At 45.7% G+C, this 24,126-nt stretch overlaps 2 protein-coding genes across 2 annotated transcripts; one reads left to right on the top strand and one right to left on the bottom strand.

Annotated features, from left to right (window-relative positions):
- Nucleotides 1-10,368: 10,368 nt before the first annotated feature.
- Nucleotides 10,369-14,807, top strand: LOC143744720 (uncharacterized). Its single transcript, XM_077236355.1, has 6 exons — nucleotides 10,369-10,388; nucleotides 10,588-10,755; nucleotides 13,862-13,896; nucleotides 14,276-14,387; nucleotides 14,479-14,559; nucleotides 14,733-14,807. Exons 2-6 carry the CDS (start codon nucleotides 10,600-10,602, stop codon nucleotides 14,805-14,807), a joined length of 459 nt encoding a protein of 152 aa, XP_077092470.1. The 5' UTR covers nucleotides 10,369-10,388; nucleotides 10,588-10,599.
- A 3,978-nt stretch (nucleotides 14,808-18,785) lies between these two features.
- On the bottom strand, nucleotides 18,786-23,403 carry LOC143744649 (uncharacterized). The gene is made up of 7 exons (XM_077236327.1): nucleotides 23,287-23,403; nucleotides 23,094-23,180; nucleotides 22,701-22,871; nucleotides 20,943-21,005; nucleotides 20,686-20,748; nucleotides 20,217-20,285; nucleotides 18,786-19,287 (listed from the first exon to the last, which is right to left on the bottom strand). The coding sequence occupies exons 3-7, from the start codon at nucleotides 22,816-22,818 to the stop codon at nucleotides 19,157-19,159; spliced, it is 444 nt and encodes a 147-aa protein (XP_077092442.1). The 5' UTR covers nucleotides 22,819-22,871; nucleotides 23,094-23,180; nucleotides 23,287-23,403; the 3' UTR covers nucleotides 18,786-19,156.
- Nucleotides 23,404-24,126: the final 723 nt, after the last annotated feature.

Here is a 24,126-nt window from a genome sequence, read left to right as displayed (position 1 = left end):
GTCCCAACCCCCGCTGTCAAATCCGTTTGCGAACCCCAAAATGCGAGTCGCCGCCGTGCATCGGCAACAGCGGGACCCGCGCGGGGAGCGCGAACCGAACCGTCCTCCTTGAAGAACGCCCGGCGGGAGCGGAGCGTCCTCACGGACAGTTTCTCGCAATGCTCACAGTCAGCCCCCTCGAGAACTGACTGTGGCATGCTCCACTCCCAAATAGTAACAAAAAGCTGATGTGTGTGTCCCCACCCGTGATATAACGTGGGCAGGGAACAACACAAAAGCTGCTTGCTCTCTTTTGCCATAATATATATATATATTGCAACTTGACAGACAACAATAAATATGACAAGGACAGAATACACAGATCGCTTGCTGAAGGCAACAGAAGCTGTCGCGGTCTGTTTTCTGGTGTGCTGTATAGCTTCCTGGTCTATGACGTCACCGCCTATGACGTCTCGCTCTTCCATTGGACTGATTATACACGTGCTTCACGACGCAATCACGCAGAGCGTTCCCACCGCGTCTCAACGCAGCTCGAGTTCCCTTGAAAGGGAACTAATGCTTACTGGATCACATTCCATAATGAAATTCATATGCTCAGTTCTTAAGTTAAGATAATTCAAAAACATCAACATCTCTGCAGGTGTGGCCTCAGTGATCATGAAAATGTCATCAATATACCGTTTGTAAAGCAAAATCTTATGAAAAAAGGAATTTGACTCATTTAGAATAAAGTCATTTTCAAAAACTCCCATATACAAGCAAGCATAACTGGGTGCCATTTTGCTACCCATTGCAGTACCTTTCACTTGTAAATAAAAATCGTCCTGAAAACGAAAAAAGTTGTTAGTTAAGACAATACTTACAATCCAATAAACATGCTGTACTAGGTTTTACATCCAAAGATCTTTGTGTTAAAAATTGTTCTAAAGCAAATAAACCTTCAGTATGAGGGATGTTGGTATATAAACTTTGAACATCAAAAGTAGCAAGAAGCACATCATCAACAGCAAAGTCAACACTATATAATGATTCAATAAAATCCATAGAATCTCTTACATAAGATGACAACATGGGTACAAATGGTTTGATATAAAAATCCACATAAGAAGAAATGTTCTCGGTGAGACTACTACCAATACCACTCACAATAGGTCGACCCTTCAAGGGGGTACCTAGTCCATTGTGGACCTTAGACAAAGTGTATATAATGGATGTAATTGGAAAATCTACTTTAAGAAATTCATATTCATTTTTACTGAACTCACCGTTTTCAAAATGTGACAGTAACTTAGATTTAATACACGGTTTTAATTTGTTAGTAGGATCAGCAGGTAAGGATTCATAAAAAGCGTGATCATTAAACTGTCTGTGAATTTCTTTTTCATAATCTGAAGCTCGTTGAAGTACAATCGCTCCACCCTTATCTGCAGGACGCACTATCATTGTATTGCCTTTGCTAAGATCAAGTAAAGCATCCCTCTCCATTTTCGACAAGTTATTGTAGACTTTATATTGCCTTTTATTCTTAAGTGCATTTTTTACATCAAATTCCACAAGTCTACAGAGATGACATATCTAGAGATGCATTTCTATTCTTAAATGGAATAAAGGTAGATTTTCTTTTGAAAGGAAGACAAGTAATGGAAATAGTAACACTACCCTTTGTGGTAGCGGGGGCGAAACATCATCAGATGGAAATGACTGGTCATATGTGCCGAAGAACTCCCGAAGTCTCAGGGTTCTAAAAAAATTTTGAAAGTCAATCATAGTATCAAAATCATTAGTTTCAGTAGTAGGAATAAAGGAAAGACCCTTGCTCAGAGCAGTCATACAAGAATTTGAAAGTGACTTATCTGAGAAGTTCATTAACGTATCCCCTGGTTGCTCCTGTCATTTGTGGAGGTAGGGAAAAGCCTTTTTCGATTGCCCCTTCTGCACCTCTTCTTGGTCCGTTTCTCCTTCGATCCATTCGCTGACTGTCGGGCTGGGTACGGCCTAAAAAAGTGGAACCATTTCGCCGTTGTCCAACATGATCAGAGTCAGAATAACATGAGGATGAAGAGGCCCAAGTTCTATTATCACCAAGTCGTTGGCCCCTGCGAAATCCCTTGGGACGTATTAGACTCCGGTTTTCCGTCCTTCCAAAAATTAAATTCGTAAGCACATAACACAGGAACAATTATCTTTAAATACATACAAGACTTTATTGGTTATTCTAACACATAAAACTATTATCTAACACAATCAGACCACCCGCTTCGAATGTTATCACTCGATTGAATGGGCGTTATCAGTGGTTATCAGCTCATATATATGGGCCAGTAGGGGCCTGCTGCGCCTACTGGTAGGCTCAGAAGGCTGTTATCATCCATCGACATGGTTAATCACCGACAAATACAAGAGAAGACTCCAGATCCAATCCCAGAGGAATTCAGCTCGCCGGTAATCGGAAGTCTACTGAATGACGCAGCAACGTTGCAATATTTTGCGCTTGATATTTTCAGGTAAGAACATTGAAATTATAAAACCGAGCATTTAACGGTAATTAATTGGTCAATAAGGGAAAACAATACATACAATGTGTTTTAATGTTGCGTGACATGAGTGTTTACATGAGATAACCGTATTGTGATATTTCGCTCTTGATATTTTCAGGTAAGAACATTTAAATGATAAAACCGATCATTTATACTGTAATTAATTAGTCAATAATGGAAAACAATACAAAACACGTGTTTTAATGTTGCGTGACATGAGTGTTGACATGAGATAAGTATATTGCGATTATTTTGTAAACGTTATAACGTTATAGGCTAACGTTAGGCCCTATTACGCTACGTTATTAGCCTATCATTACCTTAACTTACTTGCTTTATTTGAGCATTAACGTTGCCAGTAAGCATGTTTTTACATATGAAGCTAATGGGGAAATTTAGTTCCCTTTCTTTGTCACTCCGAGTTACGTCGGATGACGACGAATGGGGTTTCGCTTAGAAAGCCTATCAACTTCGAGTATTTCAAAACGAGCCAATGGCAAAGAAATGCCATGGGTCTGCGGAATTTGCATGGCGTAACTCCGCCCCACCTCGTGGGTATAAAAGGAGGAAGCCGGCAGCAAGCAGATATGTTTTCGCTTCAGAGCCAAGTGTATTCTTCTCTCCACAAGCCATCTCTGAATTGTCAGCTTTACAAACGAGTACCTCGAGTGTTGGTGTGACGGCGATCTACGGCGAGAGCGTGCTTCCTGCTGATCTGTTGCAGTGGTCTGCCAGTCGGTGCGTTTCTCCCCGGGTGCTTCAACACTTGAGTTTTCTCTCACTAAAAGAGCTTACACGTGGCACGTCTTTTTAAAGATGTCTCGCCCGTGTACTTCTGGTTGCGGCAGATTGGTATCGGACTCTGATGGGCACGAGCGTTGCATAGTATGTTTGGGCATTGATCATGCTAGAGCAGCGCTCGTGGATGACTCATGTTCTCTCTGTGGGAACATGACCATCGCGTCATTACGGTCGAGACTCCGTGAACTCGCAAGAGTGAGAGTCCCCTCATCCACCCCCCGTCCTGCGGCTGGTGGCCAGGGTGACCTGAGGGTTACGGTCTGGAACAAGGCGCCGACTATGTGTCCGCGACCCCAGCCCCCCTCTTCAATGACGGTGCCCGCTAGTGAACTGCTGATTCCCGCGGGTCTACCCTCTGGTGGCCCGCGTGTTTCAGTTGAAGCTACAGAGGAAGATGCCATGTCTGTTGCAGCATCACTAGGCGGGTTTGACTCTTCTGGAAGTGAGGGCTCGTCACAGCTGCCACCTTCCGGTGTGCATACGGCTGTGCTCGAGTCTGATCCGGAGATGACGGCCATGCTTTCCCGGGCAGCCGCGAGCATCGGACTTGAGTGGAGGCCTCCACCCTGTCCTGAGCGCTCGCGGCTGGACGATTGTTTTTTGGGTAAGGCCGCCGACCCTCGTCCTCGGCAAACCCCAATACCTTTCTTCCCGGATGTGCATGATGAGATCTCGAAGTCCTGGAAGACCTCCCTGTCTTCTCGGGACCGCTCGCTGGTCTCATCCGCCTTTCCTCCCCTCGATGAGGCAGCTGCCCGTGGGTACACTGGGCTTCCCCCGGTTGAACGCTCTGTTGCCATGCAACTATGTACTCAGAGTGCTTCTTCTCGGGGCGAGCCTAAGCTCCCATCCAAAGCCTGTAGATTTTCGTCGACCCTGGTGGCGAAGTCTTACAGAGCGGCGGGACAGGCGGCTGCTTCACTGCATGCTATGGCCACTCTGCAGGTCTACCAGGCCCAGATGCTCAGAGACATGCACGAGGGTAGGACAAACCCAGGGCTCTTTGATGAGCTGCGCGCCGCGACCGACCTTGCTCTCCGGGCGACGAAGGTTACCGCGCGCTCCCTGGGTTTGGTGATGTCCACAGCTGTGGTCCAGGAGCGACATCTGTGGCTGAACCTGGCTGACATGCGGGACGCTGAGCGGACCCGTCTGCTTAACGCCCCCTTGTCCCAGGCCGGCCTCTTCGGCGGTGCAGTTGAAGACTTTGCCCAACAGTTTTCAACTGCCCAGAAACAGACCGAGGCCATCAGACACATTCTGCCCCGCCGGCCCGCTGCTGCCTCCACCTTGCCGGCCGGGCAGACGCCTCGACCTGTTTCCCGCCGAGGGCGCCCTCATGCGGCTCCCGCCCGGACCACGCAGCAGCCTCCACCCAGGGCCGGTCGCGGAGGAAGCCGTAAGAAGGCGCCACAGCCCTCTCCTGCCCCGCCCCCCGCAAAACGCCGGGCCAAGCGGCGCTCCTGAGACGGACTGCTCAGGGATGATGGTTGTTTCTCAGGAGGTGGTAGCAGGACCACTCCTTCCCCCGGTGGAGGGCCGGGGGAGAATCTTTTGTTCTCCACTCCCCGCTGCTCACCCACGGGTGGGTAGCACCCTAATGTGGTTAAAGTCAGAAACAATCCCCTCTTCCCTGAGCTCACAGAGTTCTCGGCCGACACAGAGCGCCGCCCACAAGCCGCGCTCTCCTCGCCCCCCTCTGTCCCAGAGGCGGTTGACACGGCGTGCCGTCCACGGACCGCTTCGCCCCTGTCCCCCTCTGTCGCCAGACCCCTGGTCGCTATGCCGTCCACATCTGGGCCAGTTACTCCGCTTCGCTGCCCCTCCGGGGGGACGCCTGTGGCTCGCATGATCCCGTTGGTTCAGTTCCTGGGAGCCTGGCTAGAGCTTCCCCGTCTGTCCCACTGGATCGCGCGTACCGTCAGGCTCGGCTATGCGATTCAGTTCGCACGGTCTCCTCCCCGCTTCAGGGGAGTCTGCTCCACATTGGTCGGTGGCAATGCCCCTATCATGAGAGCAGAGATTGCCACCCTGCTGGCGAAGGGTGCAATCGAGACTGTCCCTCCAGCCGAGATGAGGTCCGGCTTCTACCACCCCTACTTCATTGTCCCCAAGAAAACCGGTGGGTTACGGCCAATCCTGGACTTGCGCGTGCTGAACCGCTCCCTTCACAGGATGCCGTTCAAGATGCTCACCGCCAAACGCGTTTTCGAATGCATACGGCCCCAGGATTGGTTTGCAGCGATCGACCTGAAGGACGCCTACTTTCATGTCTCCATTCTTCCTCGACACAGACCGTTCCTCCGGTTTGCTTTCGAGGGGCAGGCATACCAGTACGCGGTTCTCCCTTTCGGGCTAGCCCTGTCTCCTCGCATCTTCACGAAGGTCGTCGAGGCGGCCCTTGTTCCCCTTCGAGAACAAGGGGTTCGCATCCTGAGTTATATCGATGACTGGCTGATCCTAGCTCACTCTCGTGATCAGGTTTGCGAACACAGGGACCTAGTGCTTCGGCACCTAGCCCGTCTGGGCCTTCGGGTCAACTGGGAGAAGAGCAAACTTTACCCTGTGCAGAGGATCTCTTTTCTCGGTATGGACATCGACTCGGTCGCCATGTCCGCGCAGCTTACGAGCGTGCGCGCGCAATCACTGCTGACTTGCCTAAGACAATTCGAGGGCAAGAGTGCGGTTCCACTGAAACTTTTTCAGAGGCTCCTGGGGCATATGGCATCTGCAGCCGCGGTCACGCCGCTCGGATTGCTTCATATGAGACCGCTTCAGCTTTGGCTTCGCGACCGAGTCCCGAGGTGGGCATGGCAACACGGCACGTTCCGAGTACCAGTTACTCCGACCTGCCGTCAGTTCTTCACCCCGTGGGCGAACCTCGGTTTTCTCAGGGCGGGTGTCCCCCTAGCACGAGCTTCCCGGCATGTTGTTGTCTCAACAGATGCCTCCACCACGGGCTGGGGCGCCATATGCAATGGCGACTCCATCCCCAGTCGGTTCAGCTGATTTGGGACCAGTTCGGGGACGCGCAGATAGATCTGTTTGCCTCTCACGACTCGACCCATTGCGCCCAGTTCTATTCCCTGACCGAGGGCACGCTCGGCACGGATGCTCTGGCGCACAGCTGGCCGCAGGGCCGCAAGTATGCGTTTCCCCCAGTGAGCCTTCTTGCGCACACTTTGCGCAAGGTCAGGGAGGACGAGGAGCAGGTCATTCTGGTTGCCCCTTACTGGCCCAACCGGACCTGGTTCCCCGAACTTGTACTCCTCGCGACAGCACCTCCCTGGCCGATCCCTCTGAGGAAGAACCTTCTTTCTCAGGGACGGGGCACCCTATGGCACCCTCGTCCCGATCTTTGGAACCTCCACGTGTGGCTCCTGGATGGGACGAGGCAGGTTTGAGTACCCTACCACCAGCGGTGGTGGCTACCATCACTTCCGCTAGAGCGTCGTCCACGAGACACGTCTATGCGTTGAAGTGGAACCTCTTCGTCAACTGGTGCTCTTCTCACCGAGAAGACCCCCGGAGATGCTCGATCAGTGTTTTGCTTTCCTTCCTTCAACAGGGGCTGGAGCGAAGGCTGTCTCCCTCCACCCTGAAGGTCTATGTTGCCGCCATTGCCGCACATCATGACCTCATCGAAGGTAAGTCGGTGGGGAAGCACGACCTGGTCATCAGGTTCCTGAGAGGAGCGAGGAGACTAAATCCTCCTCGTCCTCCTCTCGTTCCCTCTTGGGACCTCTCAGTGGTTCTAACTGCCCTGAAGAGTGCTCCCTTTGAGCCCCTGCAATCAGTCGAGCTTAAGTTCCTGTCTATGAAGACAGCGCTCCTGGTTGCACTGGCCTCCATCAAGAGGGTTGGGGACCTGCACGCATTCTCCGTTGACGAAGCGTGCCTGGAATTTGGGCCGGCTTCCTCTCACGTGATCCTGAGACCCCGGCCTGGATACGTGCCCAAGGTTCCTACCACTCCCTTTCGGGACCAGGTGGTGAACCTGCAAGCGCTGCCCTCGGAGGAGGCAGACCCAGCCTTGGCACTGCTCTGTCCAGTACGCGCTCTCCGCGCCTATGTAGACAGAACGCACTGTTTCAGGACCTCAGACCAGCTCTTTGTCTGTTATGGTGGGAAGCTGAAGGGAAAGGCTCTCTCCAAGCAAAGGTTGTCTGACTGGATAGTGGACACCATTGCTTTGGCTTACCAGCAACAAGGTCGACCGTGCCCCCTTGGTGTGACTGCCCACTCCACCCGGAGTGTGGCGTCCTCTTGGGCTCTAGCGCATGGCGCCTCGCTAACAGACATCTGCAGAGCTGCAGGCTGGGCGACACCTAACACATTCGCCAGATTCTATAATCTCCGAGTGGAGCCTGTGTCTTCTCGTGTACTCGCTTCAACCAGCTAGTACCGGACCCGCTCAGGTGTCTTCGCTTGCTCGCCATTCCACTCCACGGACTGGATACGTGCGATATTTTCCTCAGGTGAGCTTTTCCGAAAGCCCTGAGCTCCTCCAGCACTCCTGACGTCGGCGCCTGTGTCTATTGCCTGCGCGTCGGCTAGGTGCCTCCCGTGTGCATGGTCCCTCCTCTGAGTGACCCCCACATGTGTATTTCCACTGTAAGCCTCTCTGAGCGTGTGTCTTTCCCTTGGCAAGCCACCTTGCCACCCCTGGGGTTGAAATATTCCACCTGCGGCTGGACACCCCAGTGTTTTCCATATGCTTCCTTCGGGTCATATGTGTATTCTCTAAGTCCCCCCCCTCCGGGCTGGCATTAATTGCATACTTCCCCTAAGCTTGGGATATGCTTCCCAGTGTACCTTGGTATTCCTGTGATAAATGGAGTCCTTTGTCCAGGCTGACAGGGATCTCGATGTACGCAGGGCACTGGAAGACAGCTGAGAAGGTGGCGTGATTAGACTGGTAACCCCATTCGTCGTCATCCGACGTAACTCGGAGTGACAACGAAAGGGAACGTCTACGGTAACGTATGTAACCCTCGTTCCCTGATTAGGGAACGGAGACGTTATGTCTGCCTGCCACTTTCCGCTGTAGCTCAGTCTTGGCTCCTCAGCGAAGAAACATATCTGCTTGCTGCCGGCTTCCTCCTTTTATACCCACGAGGTGGGGCGGAGTTACGCCATGCAAATTCCGCAGACCCATGGCATTTCTTTGCCATTGGCTCGTTTTGTAATACTCAAAGTTGATAGGCTTTCTAAGCGAAACCCCATTCGTCGTCATCCGACGTAACGTCTCCGTTCCCTACTCAGGGAACGAGGGTTACATACATAACCGTAGACGTTTCTAATTAAACGCAAAGTTAGCCTGTAAGAATTACTTTTTCCACACTGTAATGTATTGCAGAATATTGTATGCTCATTGATGCTTCACTGAAGCCATCATAGGCCTAACCTTACTCTTATTGACATATCTATCTATGGCACCAAATACATATCCCTTATCTGCATCCCATGTTCACTGATGTGTTTCTGTCTTTTAGGCTGTGATAAGTACAGGTTGTTCTTTGTTTTATGTAATAATTGCCAAATATTTTGATTTCAGATATGGGAAAAACAGTTAAGACCACACGTTCCAGGAGCGTTAAGATTAAGGTGGTGAGGAGGTGTATCGTTGGCCCTGCAAAGGTTTCTTACCTTAGTCAAGGTCTTCCCCAGCCCAACTCCAAACAGGCCGACCCGACTATTACATCTCAACAGGCTGAACCTGATGATGTGGCACCGAGCTGTAGTTCATATGCCGAGAGTGCATACAGTAAGGCAATGAAGAGAGAGCTTCATGCCTGGGATGCAGTCAAGGATGACATGCTTAAGGTGTCATTTGAATGTTCGGCACCAATTGCTACCCAGTGTGTTGTCTGCCTAGAACATGCTGATTACAGGTGCATTGAGTGCAGCACCACTGCAGTGTTTTGTGAGGGTTGTCTGAAGAGGACTCACAGAAATTCACTGCATCTTTCTGATAAGTGGAATGTAAGAACAATACCATGCCGTCATACATACAGGCAACAAACTCACAGTAATTTTAACAGATTTATTAGATACTTCAAATTGTTCTAGCATTATGTATTATCAACTGTGTCACGAGTTTGTAGTTTTAAAAAGATTGTTAGAGCTATCAATCTTTCTTACAGAATGTCTACTATGAGCCATCCTCCCTGGGGTTATTCCTATATTTACCTGAAGGCCATAGCACCCATGCTGTGTACACAAAGGACATGAAAGTCATTGTCAGCACAGGTTTGTCATTTTACATGATACCGAATCTTAATGTATTTAATTTTCTTGATAGGTTAAGGAATTCGGTCCTATTTACATGTGTAGTAATGATTTCCTATAAGGAATTAATCAAATTTGTGATACAATTTTGTAAAAAAAAGTTGTTTGCTGATTTATGGTGTTATAGGTGACACACTCAAGTGATTTAGTCTATGCTGATATGGCAGTCTCTATAGTAGTACTTGGTTATGTTTTTTTATATATATATATATTTCCCTCTTTTTATTTGGCAGGACGGTTCTGCACCGTCACAGTCAATATGTTTTGTTTGTCTGTCACTGGAGTGTCAGGTTTCTGTTGAGGGTTTTTGCAACACCCTGCGCTGGAAAAATAACCTCACACTTGCAGAGGTCAGTTTAAAGTCTTGCCTGTGAAGTGAAAATTTCAGTTACTGTACTTTCATGGAAGACTGATTCCATATGGTTGTGAAAATTACACATTCTTCCTTGATTGTACTGCATCATTAATTACCACAACTTAAAGTAAACTTTTATGGAACAATCTAGTATTGTACATTTGCATGCAAAAGTATTCTTAAAAGTTTTCTATCAAATAACAACTTCTTAGTGAACCACCATCATCAGATGTAAGTATACAAAACAGTAATGTTTTATGCTTATACCCTAGGTTAACACACTCTACAGAGCTTTGGTGGGAGAATCCATATCCCATTTTAGGCATCACCACTTCCGACAAAGAAGTTTGGTAGATATTTGCCCACAATTAGATGATGGGACCATATGCCCAGCATGCCCAAAGGTTGGTTCTAGTTCCAGCGTGGTTCTTGTTTGATTAACCTGATTGCATTTTCCATGACCTAATGGCATTGAATTGATATCTGAAAACTTAGTTGATTTTTGTATAAAGTACAAAAATATTATAATAAAATAGTATTAGTATAAATGTATAAAACTGCTGCAGATAAAAACCAGGATTACTGTAAGTGTTTGTTTTCCAGGCGGATGGGGATATGATTGTGACATTGGATGCCAACTTTGGCCTTGTGAGGAAGCAAAGCTCAGGTACAAGTGCGGTTGAGCCATTACACGGAACCCGCATGTTTGTTAATGAAAAGGATGTAGAGGAATACCTGCTATCACATCTTGACAGCTCAAAGCCTCACGAGGTTAGTCTTAGTTGCAGAATTTCATGGACTGAGTCCATGAAATATTATTGAAATATTTAATTAATCATTATTCTTCCCATAAATCTATGTTCCCTTTCAAGGGAACTCGAGCTGCGTCAAACGCTGTGGGAACCCCCCTGCGTTGTGCGTCATGAAGCACGTATGGAATCAGCCCAATGGAGAGATGGAACGTCATAGGCGGGTGACGTCATCGACCAGGAAACTATAAAGCACCCCATAAACACAAGCCCAACAGCTTTCTGTGCCTTCAGTTGCGCTATATGTGAATCTGCCCCTGTGTGAATATTGTCTGTCTTTACATACTCTGCACCACACAAACAATTTATATATATATATATATATATATATATATATATATATATATATATATTAAGAGAGATATGGCGAACGAACAGCAGTTTAGGAAGTGTGTCCCTCCCTGCTCGAGTTATTTTACGAGTGGGGATACACACGTTCTTTGTGTTGTTTGTTTGGGAGTGCAGCATGCCCAGTCAGCTTTCGAGGGAGCTGATTGTGAGCATTGCGAGCGTCTGCCATTAAGGACGCTCCGCTCCCGCCGGGCGCTCTTCGAGGAAGAGCGGTTCGGTGCGCGCTCCCCGCGGTTCGGGTCCCGCTCTTGCCGAGGCAGAGCGACGACGCGTATCGTGGGGATCGCAGATGGATCTCTCAGCGGGGTTAGAGATGGGCTCTGCCTTATCTCTCCCTTCACCTGTGAGATCCAGTGCCTCAGTCCCGTGTTCGGAAGCACGCGCTGCGGTTTCTTCCGCTCGGGCTGAGGCACCAGTTATAAATGAGGGAGATGTGGAGGATTCGCCACCTTACACTCCCGAAAGTGATGAGCTAGTGGAGGTATTAACAAGAGCTGTAGAAAAACTCAGCATTGTATGGCCAGTGACTAGACAGGAGTCTGTTTCTTAATCAAAATTAGATTTTTGCCGTCACGAGTGCAACCTCCACGCCGGTGCTTGCCGTTTTTTCCCGATCTCCACACTGAGGTGTCGAAATCGTGGAAAAAAACGGTATCATATATAGTGTTTAGTCCCCAGACTTCAACATATTCTAATATTGTGGGGGCAAAATCATATGGTTATTCGGCTATGCCTCGCGTGGAAGAGAGGCTTGCGAGTTTTCTCTCCCTCGAGGCTGCGTCATCTGTTAAGGCACCGGCATTACCCACCAAGCCTCTTAGAAATATTTCGTTTTTTATGGGTAAAGCGTATTCGGCGGCGGGTCAGGCTGCGTCATGTCTGCATACTATGTCTATTATGCAGGCATACCAGGCTGACCTGCTGAGGGATGTGAGAGTGAGGAGGTCAGTGCTGACGTGGTTCGCGAACTGTGTCAGGCTGCTGATTTATCCCTGCGCGCAACCAGAGAGTCGGCCAAGCTAGTGGGTCGATCTATGGCAGCTCTGGTGGCCGCAGAAAGACATCTGTGGTTAAATCAGACAAATATAAAAGAAAAAGAAAAAGAGTGTTCCTTTTAGACACTCCTCTCTCAGATCCTCCTGTGGTCCCAAGGGAGATTACTATTTCTGAGAGCAATGTATCTTCCTGGGTATTTGAATGTGGTAGCAGACTCCCTGTTGAGACAGGGGCCGAGGCCGGGGGATTGGAGACTCCATCCCGAGGTGGTGGAGCTCCTTTGGTTGAGTTTCGGTCGCGCCAAGGTGGACCTATGCGCTTCCAAGGAGACCACGCATTGTCATCTGTGGTTTTCCATCAGCCATCCAGCCCCTCTGGGCTATCCCCCTCCACACTAAAGGTGTATGTGGCGGCACTGGCTGCTTACCACGTCCCTTTCAGTGGAGTTTCTCTTGAGAGACACCCGCTTATAACTCGTTTCCTTCGTGGCACATCGAGGCTGAGGCCAGCAGTTCGTACGAGGGTGCCGGCCTGGGATCTGGGCATCGTATTAGAAGGTCTTTCCCTAGCTCCTCTTGAACCTATCGAAGAAGTTCCTGAGAAGTTTCTCACGTCTAAGACTATCTTTCTTCTTGCTATCTCCTCACTAAAGAGAATTGGAGATTTGCAGGCTCTGTCGGTTTCACCCTCGTGCCTGGAATTTTCGCCTGGCATGGTTAAGGCTTTTCTGCATCCTAGACCAGGTTACGTTTCCAAGGTCCCTACTAATGTTGTTAGACCTACAGTTCTGCAGGCCTTTTGTCCTCCTCCATTTCTGTCGTCTGACCAGGAGAAACTTAATTTACTCTACTATTTGTGTGCTTTGGGCCACCCAAGAAGGGGTGTCCCGCGTCTAAACAGATAATGAGCAAGTGGGTGGTCGAGGCTATCTCACTTGCCTATGAGTCAGCTGGTCAGCCTTCACCTTTGGCTGTACGAGCCCACTCTACCAGGAGTATGGCGGCTTCTAAAGCCTTACTGTCAGGAGTTTCACTCAGTGACGTTTGTGGGCGGCTGGATGGTCTTCACCGCATACTTTCATTAAGTTCTACGACCTAGACTTAAGTTCTACCCCTGGGGCACAGGTGCTCTCGTCCTCTGTGCGCTAGTTCTCACATGGCGGTCACTTGGTCCTATGGCGACGTGGGTATTAGCGTTCCCACAGCGTTTGACGCAGCTCGAGTTCCCTTGAAAGGGAACGTCTCGGTTACGTATGTAACCCTAGTTCCCTGATAGGGAACGAGACGCTGCGTCATTCCACTACTCCCGGCATTTCCGCTAGCGCTTCCTTCAGGCCTATCAGAAGCTGTTGCGCTTGTGTTTATGGGGTGCTTTATAGTTTCCTGGTCGATGACGTCACCCGCCTATGACGTCTCGGTTACGTATGTAACCCTAGTTCCCTGATAGGGAACGAGACGCTGCGTCATTCCACCATACTCCCGGCATTCCCGCTAGCGCTTCCTATCAGAAGCTGTTGCGCTTGTGTTTATGGGGTGCTTTATAGTTTCCTGGTCGATGACGTCACCCGCCTATGACGTTCCATCTCTCCATTGGGCTGATTCCATACGTGCTTCATGACGCACAACGCAGGGGCGTTCCCACAGCGTTTGACGCAGCGTCTCGTTCCCTATCAGGGAACTAGGGTTACATACGTAACTGAGACATTTTCCTTAAATCTTTAGGACTGCAGTAACTTCAAGGCTGGCAACGTGCTGAGGTCACAAAAACAAGCAAAGAAACTTGATGTTACAGGAGTGTTTGGAGCCTCTTGTCGTCATGAAATGCCCCTAATGTTTGTCAACATGAGCCAAGGAGAACGGTAAGTATATGCCACAGTAGTGACATCTCTGACTATTGACCCAGTGTTCCATAATGATAATTCCCCTGTTTGATTCTACCCATTCATATAATAAGCCATATTTTAATTCAAAATTTCCCAGTCACCAAATATGAACCTTATGGAATCTATATTCCAAAACATTACAAAATTTTAAAATTACCACCATTCTATAATCTTCCCTATGCTGGAGATTGTATAATTAATTTTTACTTTTCCTCAGTATAAAGTGTCCTTATTCAAATTTGTGTTGAAATAGATTAGCCTATCCCCTGTATGTCATCAATGAGCTACTTCGAAGATGTGAGGACAAGAACATACACCTGCGAGTAGTCTATGACATTGCCTGTGTTGTTGCCTCACATTTGCATGTAAGTACTTTTTTGTGTAAAACGGAATTGTTGTTTTGAGAAAAGACCTTGACACATTTACTTAAAATTATGCCATACTGTGTTCAATCAGAAATCAGGGGAGGGCATACCACACAACATCTCCTTGGCCGTACCAGCATTTCACGTTTATGGACACAAATTGCCCTGCCAGGTAATTAATTAACTTTATAGAGACATCAGGACCTGTGTCACACATCATTCACTCCCTGTTTGCCCTCCATTTTCCTGTCTATCAACTACACAGCTGAAATTAAGTAGATGTGCCTAAAAGTAATCTTTATTCTGGCATTTTTCCCAACTGGTGTTTGTCTAAACTTGTTTCAGAGATGCACTGTTGGACAATACAGTGGAAACCGCTTATCTCACATCTGTCTGGGCCAAATCAATATAAGCGGATGATTGTTATAACCAAATTTGTTTTCTTTATGTTTAATGCAGATTACTATCGAATTTCTATAATTATTATATGCATATAAAGTAATAACATGAACAGCTTCACTATTTTTCTGACTTAAAGGAACACTCCACGGTTTTTTCATATTAAACTGTTATTCCCTTAACTAAGACGAGTTGATCCATGCCTCTCTCGTCTCAGTGCGTGTGCTCAATCGCTCTGGCGCGATGACACTTTGAGTGCAGTTCATTCATTAGGATCCAAACAGAGATGAAGTTAGAAGCGACCAAACACCACGCCACGTTTTATTTTGTATCACCATACTTGGTTGTGTAACTACTCGTGTAACTGTATTTAAATAGGGAAAACGTGGAGGTGTTTGGTCGCTTCTAACCTCATCTCTGTTTGGCCCCTAATGAATGAACTGGACTCAAAGTGTCGCCGCGCGCAAGAGCGATTAGCAAAATAACTCCATAGACCACAGCACTGTGAGTAGAGGAAAACATCACATGGTGTGCAACTTGCGCACAGCAAGCGCATGTACACACACACAATATGAAGACGCTAAGCGGACTACTTGATTACTATAAACAAATTATTTTGGGCGGCGCTTTGTGACGTCCGAGAACTCTCTGTGCTCAGAGACGGGAGAGTCAGCTCTTTGGAGAATAAGGATTCTTCCCCGGCCCTCCCCCGGGGAAAGGAGTGGTACTGCTACCAACTCCTGGAAAGAACTGAGTCCCATCTCTGAGGAGCCCATCTCAAGAGCGCCGCTTAACCCGGTGTGTAGCGGGGGGCGGGGCTGGAGAGGGCTCGTGCAGGTCCATGAGCATCTGGGTCAGGTGGACCAGCAGAATGACCATGGCATGCAGTGAGGCGGCTGCCAGTCCCGTGGCGCTATAGGATCTCGCCACAAGCGTAGACGAAAAACTACAGGCCACGGGCGGGTGCTTAGGATAGTGCCGAGAAGAAGCACTCTGAGGACACATAGCATCTCAACAGAGCGTTCAGCCGGGGGGACCCCAATGTACCCATGGGCAGTGGCCCCATCGAGGGGAGGAAAGGCTGATGAGATAAGCGAGCGGTCCCGAGAAGACAAGGGCGTCTTCTAGGACTTCGAGATCTCATCATGCACGTCCGGGAAGAGAGGTATTGGGGCTTGCCGTGGACGAGGGTCGGCGGCCTTACCCAAAACCCATCGTCCCAGGAAAGCATGGCCGTCATCTCCGGATCAGACTCAGGCACAGCCGTATGCACACCGGAAGGTGGCAGCTGTGACGAGCCTTCACTTCCAGAAGACTCAAACCCACCTAGTGATGCTGCAACAGACATGGCATCTTCGTCTTTAGCTTCAACTGAAACACACGGGCCACCAGAGGGTAGACTAGCGGGAATCAGCAGTTCACTAGCGGGCACCGTCATTGAAGAGGGGGGCTGGGGTCGCGGACACATAGTCGGCGCCTTAATCTGTCGGTGGCCATCAGGTCACCCTGGCCACCAGCCGAAGATCGGGGGGTGGATAAGGGGACTCTCACTCTTGCGAGTTCACCTAGTCTCGACCTATATATGACGCGATGATCACGTTCCCAGCGAGAACATGAGTCACCCACGAGCGCTGTTCAAGCATGATCAAAGCCCAAACACACTAGACAGCGCTCGTGCCCATCAGAGTCCGATACCAGTCCGCTGCAACCAGAAATGCACGGGCGAGCTGTCTTTAAAAAGACGTGCCGCGTGCGAGCTCTTTTATGAGAGGAGAAAAAAACTCTGCGGTGTTGAAGCACACAGGGAGACACACACACACACTGGCAGATCACTGCACAGATCAGCAGGCACTGTGAGCTCGCTGCAGATCGCCGTCACACCAACACCGGAGAGAGAAGCTCGTCTCGTAGAGCGAAGTCAGAGATGACTGTGGAGGGAAGAAATACTCTTGGCTCTGAAGCGAAAGCATATCTGCATGTTGCCGGCGTCCTCCTTTTATACCCACGAGGTAAGGCGGAGATACGCTATGCAAATTCCGCAGACCCATGGCATTTCTTTGCCATTGGCTCGTTTTGTAATACTCGAAGTCGATAGGTGTTCTAAGCGAAACCCCATTCGTCGTCATCCGACGTAACTCGGAGTGACAACGAAAGGGAACACGGAAGTGCATTGTGTTATGGGCGGGGTTTACGGGTTCTCCTTTTTCGGCTAACATATCTTAAATAAACCAACATATTTACATTTTCTTAACGTAGATCATCTAGATACAGTGTAATTAATAGTTTGGCTGTACTATATATTTGATATATTCAGTAGATATATCTTTTTACAACCCTAATTTACAACCCTACTTTGCAAACCAGAAAAACTACAACTGCAGTGCTGATTTGTATCAAGCTGCATTGTGTAGCTATAGGGAATTGTAGTTTTTAAAATATTAGTGTTTCTCTTAGAATTGGAGGTTGTAAATAGTTAGTTGAGAGTACATTGAGGAGTTTAGGGGGATTGTAAAGACATCTATGTAATCAGATTTTAAATGAAAATAATTTTTACATTTTTAAATAGGTTAAAATTATTTTTAACCATACTTGACATTGTTACAAATTGTTATCTATATTCACATGATAACTAAGGACAAGAGCTCTCTATAACAGTCGGTCCCATGTCGATAGCCCCTTTCATTGCTTAATTATAAGCCTTCAAACATGCACCAAGGTGGTGTTTCAAAGTTCAGTATTTCGAAACAGGGGCCCTGTAGAATCTTAATACTTACATATGTTACTCTCTAGGTCAACACCTTTCTAACGATGTATTGGTTTAGCTCTACAACAAAGTTTTAATTTTCTCATTTCACGTACACAAGCCATCCCTGTTGTAGTTTTAGAGAGCACTTTGAAGGCTCAATAGGAGTAGCCTATATGAAGCTTTTTTGTTTGATTGTTTGTTTGTTTGTTTGTTTGTGACTCTGTAAACAGATTTACAACCCCACAACATGAGGAATATCTGGTATACACACACACACTGCATTTATGTTTGGGTTTGGGACACACATGGCTTATATACATAGGCTATCTATTTATGTTAATGCTGTTATGATGGTTAAATACCATTAATGAATAAGGCCATCGTCTACATGATGGGTAGTCGTCTCCTCTTAGGCTACTTGTAGACTATTATTAGGCCTATTGGTAGTCAAATACAAGAGTAGCCTACATTATACATTGGCCCTTCCACCCAATAGGTGACATTTGCTTGCTGTATCTCTTCAAAATGAAGCTAATTTTTTCAACACAGAATCTAATACTACACATATTTAACTATTCAAAATGTGTATTGGTCACTCTCAGGCAACTTTAGTTATTACCAAGTTTCCAAGCAGAAGATGGATGCATGTTTTCTCAGTCCATGTTACCCAAACTCATGTGCCATTTAGAATGCATTTTTAAAAGCATGTCAATTCATTTTCTTGTATTCAGCTCAAGAAAGTTTTCTTTTTAAAGAAATTGTTGGTTAATTGTTCAAACAATTGATATTTGTGAATAAAATATATCATAGTGACCGGCAGTACCAACTGAAATGTAGTCTATCCATGGCAGACAACTCTAAACAGAAGTGGAACTCCCTCGCATAAACTGACAATAAACTTTAAAATAAAATAAACTTATTTCTCAGAATCCAAGGAAACAATGAATATTTATATTATTAGTTTGTAATATATTAACACGGATAAAATGATACCCTTCACATTTTATCTTAAATGTTAATCATTTAAAGAAAAGCATAACACGGTGAGTATGAAAATACTTCCGAGGGGAACTACGTCTTGCGAACTAGGTGGCTTCAGTGATACAAGCATCCATAGCAACCATTATATTTAAATTTTAAAAATTAAATTGTATTATGGTGAGGTCCTTGCTAAAACCCGGCCCTACTGAACCAATGATTAAACAGATTTATAAAAAAAAACTTGTAGACTCAATTCAGTACAATACAACTTTATTGATCCCCACATGGCCCAGTTTAAAAGGGACCACATTGATGGTGCCAATAAACGACAACAATAAATAAAAATTGGGGTGAATGAAAACAACAAAAAGATCAGTTTTCTTCTTACAAGTGAAGTGTAACCATTACAATAAATTTGGAGCAAGGTTCATCAAGTATATTTTAATGAAAAGGTGAAGGGCACTTAATACATTTTAAAACGCACATGTATGTATTATGTGAGTGTGTGTATATTTGTAGGGATGGTTTGGGGGCTGTCAAAACAACTCAAAGTAACAAGATACATTTTGGAATGCAGTAAATAGCATAGGTTCAGGGTGTTTGCATGGTGTTTTGACACTGGCAGTGAAGGCACATGTTCTTTTTAAAACCACATGCAGTGTGTGACCATGATTGGCACACTGTGCACTGTGCACCATGAACGCCACTTCTTTCTTGCATTCTTATTCTTGTCATCAAAATGGACGCGGCAGACACGGCACACATTGTCTCCACCTACCAAAGGAAAAACACAAATATTTTGGAAGTCAAGCCAGTTAGTTGAAATACTCATCACCATATTCAAAGCAACATATAAAAGGCAGCTTATTCATTTGTAACTGTTGCCAAATGCAAATGTGGGTATTGCACATCAATTAATCTCAGATATAGCTGATGCTCAATTGTTGGAAAAAAGTAGGACAAGAAAGAAGAGTTCCTGGTTTCCATTTCAGAAAGCGGCTTTAGTATAACCCTGAAATAAGGAAAACTCTGGGTTTTCCCTTTCAGAAATGGATGTAAATCAAACCTGAGACAGAGGGGTAACTAATTTTTAATTTCAGAAATCTCATTACCACTTTGTTCTTCAGCTGCTTCCAGAGCTCTTCACATTGACGCAGGTTTGATTACTAATTGTAAGGCCATAACTCGTACAGTCGTAAGTCGGCCTGCTGTAGCCACCCGTAGGCTTGTACACGGGTACATTATCATTTAAAAAGCAATTGCTGGTGTTCTTACCTCCTTTCTCTGTATTTGTATAGTAAAGAAATGTACTGGACAACACCCTTTGCACTTTCGAGATGTTTTTATACGCTACTGCACGTTCTGCTTGGAATCTGCCCATTGAAAGACTTAAAAGTGAATCTAGTTAAATGCTATTATATCCTAAATGAAAGGATTGGAGGCTAATTTGTCACAGTCTAATGTTTTTTTACACCTTTTAAAATGTTTTAGTCTATGCTTCTGTTTCCATATCTGTTCTTATTGTAGTATTGTAATCTGTTGAAACTGCCTTTTTTATACAGGCTGCTGCTAGTCTTGGCCAGGTCTACTATGAGGAAGAGCTCATTTGTTATATTTTGTTATTTTGTAACTTGTTAAGGCAATATATATGGTATAACAGTCACTTCCTGTTATATAAAAATAACCACAATGTGGAAAGATACCTTTATCTGCAGTCATCACGATTGCTACAGTAGTGGCTGTTTCTGAGGACTCTTCCATCTGCTGTGCACCTGAAGTACATAAAACAAAACACAATAATAACTTTCTAAATACACATGTTTAATCTTAATTACAAATTCATAATTCAATTTGTCAGCATACTGTCAATAATTAATTAGTAAATCATTGATTAAAAAAAAGATTAAATTAAATTCCATTATTTGCATCTAAATCTCAGCAGCCAATTCAAAATGTAAAATGATCAGAATACCAACCTTATATATGCCGTTTAATGTCACCTGGATAAATATTGTATCCATAAATTGTAATTTTCAAACAAGTGAGCTTTTCTCTTTGTGTAAAATGTCAATGGGAAAACTAAGACAGTAGTTTTAATTAAGCTTGAACTTAAGCAATACCAAAAACTGATTTGTAGCATTTGGTAAAATGTATTACGATTACAAGAAATACCATTTTCACACATGGCCTCTAAAATTTCCTCCACCGACTTCGTCTGGATGCCATCCGCTGTGTCTGTTGATTTGAAAAGATTAAACCATCACACAAAGGGGAAAATGTCATCTTTTGATTAATTGTATTATTTCAATAATGTATACAGTAGTCAAATGTGCTGTGTAATGACCACAGTTACATATCTAGTTAACTATGCTTCTTAAGTTTAATGTAATATATTTATTTAAAGATAAAATTAAAACAACTCAGCGTACCTTCTGCATCCATGTGCTCTGACAACCCCTCTCCCAAGTCAGTGGGGTTGCATTGTGCTGCATCTGATTGATATAAAAAAATAAAATAAAATAAAAAGAAAGACAGAAAAAACCCTTATGTAGCACGAGTTTAACAAATAATTGGCCTTCCTGCAATAGTACTGGAGAAAAATAATGAATCACACAGCAGTGAATATATCAATGAGGGAATGTGTTTCGAAGGAATTATTTACATAGAATTTAATTAGTGAATAGTTTGATGAGCATGAAAAAGATGAAAACCATTACCAAGGGCCACAGTCACTAGTCATATTTAAATAAACATCTATAGGATATTGAGGATAATGACGAAACTGAGAAATAGTGTCACATCCCTTACAAACTGCCAAAGACACATACAGAATCTATAACCTGAATCTGTTTCAATTAAATTTTATTTATATAGCACCAATTCATAACAAAAGTTCTCTCACAGAACTTTACAAACAGAGTAGGTCTAGACCATGCTCTATCCATACTCTATAATATTGTTAACAAATACCCAACAATTCCCTCCATGAACAAACACTACTGTAGGTGACGGAGGCAAGGAAAAACTTCTTTATAAAGGGGTCATATGATGGTTCTAAAAATAACATTATTTTGTGTATTTGGTTTAATGCAATGAGTTTATGCGGTTTTAGGTTAAAAAAAGCCATTATTTTACACATACTGTACATTATTGTTGCTGCTCTATGCCACTCCTTTCTGAAACATGTCAAATTTGTATATAGCTCATCATTCAGAAAAGCGCGGTGTGCTCTGATTGGCCAGACATCCAGCCATTGTGATTGGCCCAAATACCTTAAGCGCCTGATGGAAATATCACGCTTCTTACCATATCTGGAACATCAGCTCCCAAAGCAAAGCAATATTGACAGACGCTAATGTCAGTCCTGCCTTATCAATTAGAGCCGGAATCTGATCCGGATGATGCAGATGACTAAGCTGATTGATCAACGTTGCCAGCACAACTGGACTAGAATTTATCAGATTGGTAAGTCTGCATTTTTTATCGTTGAAACGACAAAGACGCAGTCTGAGCTCTCCCAGGTGCTAGAAACAGTCCTCCGAAAATGCGCAGCACTCAGTCGAATATTTGGGCTGTACTGTTCTGGAACAGTGTTGTAAATAAAGCTTAGGCACTGTTTTCTAATTGTGTCCTCTTTTGGAAAGCCAAACAAAGTAGTTGGGCTTTCGCAACGAAAAACACAGCGTCTCTATGACATGCCGGCGCGGATAAAAGTTATGCCTTCTTTGCGTATACATTTGGGCGGTGTTATGGAACTCTGCCCCCACATACTGACGTAGAGATGTGGGGGGGGTGTTTGAACGAAGTATTTTAGGAAGGTGTGGGTGAGCCTTCACTTTTACAAAGAATATCTCTTTAGGTTTGAGACTTTGATCTTTGTAACGCTACAGATCTTATACATGCACAAACAGCTACATAACACACTAAAGAGAAAGAAAAACAAGAAATCGCATCAAATGACCCCTTTAAGAGGCAGATACGTCAGAACCATGGCTCAGGGTGGCCATCTGCCTTGACCGGTTGCGGTGAAGGGACAGAGAGAGATGCAACGCCCCAAAACTATACAAAGACTTACATGTAGGCCTGTATTATTCTTTAGTTAACTTATTTTCCCCACTTTGCATAGAGCCAAATGGTCTGCTAAAACACAAGTGGAGAAAGACACTGGTAATGGTAATGTCACTTACTTATTTCCAATGAAATCTCCTCTGCAGCTTTCAAAATTTCGACCAATTGGTTCCTTCCATAAAAGGAAGGCTTCCTGAGGGTAAGGCTTGTGGGCAGTCCAGCTACATTAATGGTCATGCCGTGATTTACCAGGGACTGGTAGGGGAGCCTCCCAGTACCTCCGGCCTCCTCTGAAATACACGGGCACACACATGTATGCACACGTTACACAATGTTACACAGTTGGACAATTGGGACTCTCCCCTCTAGTTAATAGCCAGTGTACAGGCTGCAAACAGACATTTTGGTAAGGTGTAAATCTAATGGTTGATGGGCACATTAGATAATTTATTTATTTGATAATAATGCCATGGATTCATGAAGGTATTAAAAGTATTTGAACTTATGCTTACTATATTTTTGGTTGAATAGATCTTGCACTTGTCCTACCAGAACACTGACATGTTCTCTGGTACTGGGTGTTGCGGGTGAGGAGCTGGCTACAGATGTAACAACAGAAAACAATGATTTCATAAAACTTTATGATGTATATTTGCACTATTACAGGCCTGAGTCAATTTCTGTGGATTTTTATATAACCAATACCTTTGAATTGCAGTGCAAAGTTGTTCACTGTCTCTGTTGAATCAAGGAAATCAGTGGCTCCTTTGCTGCTCAGTTCAAACACCTCTAATGTGGGCTTTTGTCGGTCAAATGATAAAATGGCTGTTCCCCTTCAGGGACTACCGCTGCGTGAAATCGCAGTGGGAACGCCCTCAGCGTGACGCGTCTGAAGCATGAATGAAATCAGTCAATGGAGAGAATGAGCGTACGGCGAGTGACGTCATCGACCAGGAAGCTATAAATATCCCCTGAGTACACAATACGCCAGCTTTTAGTTACTTCAGCAGCTCTGTGTGTGTCTGAATCTGTCGATTGTGTTTGTCTGTTTTGTCAGGAGTTTTCACTATATATATTTTATATAAAAAAACCAATATGAGCGAGCAGTATAAGAAGTGTGTTCCCCCCTGTACTCGGTACATCACGGGTGGGGATTCACACGAGCTAAGTGTGGCTTGTTTGGGAGTGCAGCAATGCCCAGTCGGCTCTCGAGGGAGTCGATTGTCAGCATTGCGAGCGTTTTCCCTTGAGAACTCTGCGCTCGCGGCGATCGCTCTTCGAGGAGAGTGATTTGCTGCGAGCTCCCCGAGGCTCGGGTCCCGCTTCTGTTGAGGCAGAGCGGCGGCGCTTGTCTTGGGGCTCGCAGATGGATCTCGCTGGCGACGTTGAGACGGGCTCCGCCCTATCTCAGCTATCTCCGACGAGATCTAGTGCCTCTCACCCGGCTCTGGAAGCATGCGCTGCGGCGGTTACTTCTGCCCGGGTGGAGGCACATGATGATGTTGAATTGAGATTTTCCAGTTCTGAGGAGCTGGATGTCGAAAG

The sequence above is a fragment of the Siphateles boraxobius genome, unplaced genomic scaffold (assembly GCF_051911475.1).
Source record: "Siphateles boraxobius isolate OS27281-9 unplaced genomic scaffold, OSU_SipBor_1 20, whole genome shotgun sequence".
Lineage (NCBI taxonomy): Eukaryota > Metazoa > Chordata > Actinopteri > Cypriniformes > Leuciscidae > Siphateles > Siphateles boraxobius.
This window is presented reverse-complemented; position numbering and strand designations above follow the sequence as displayed.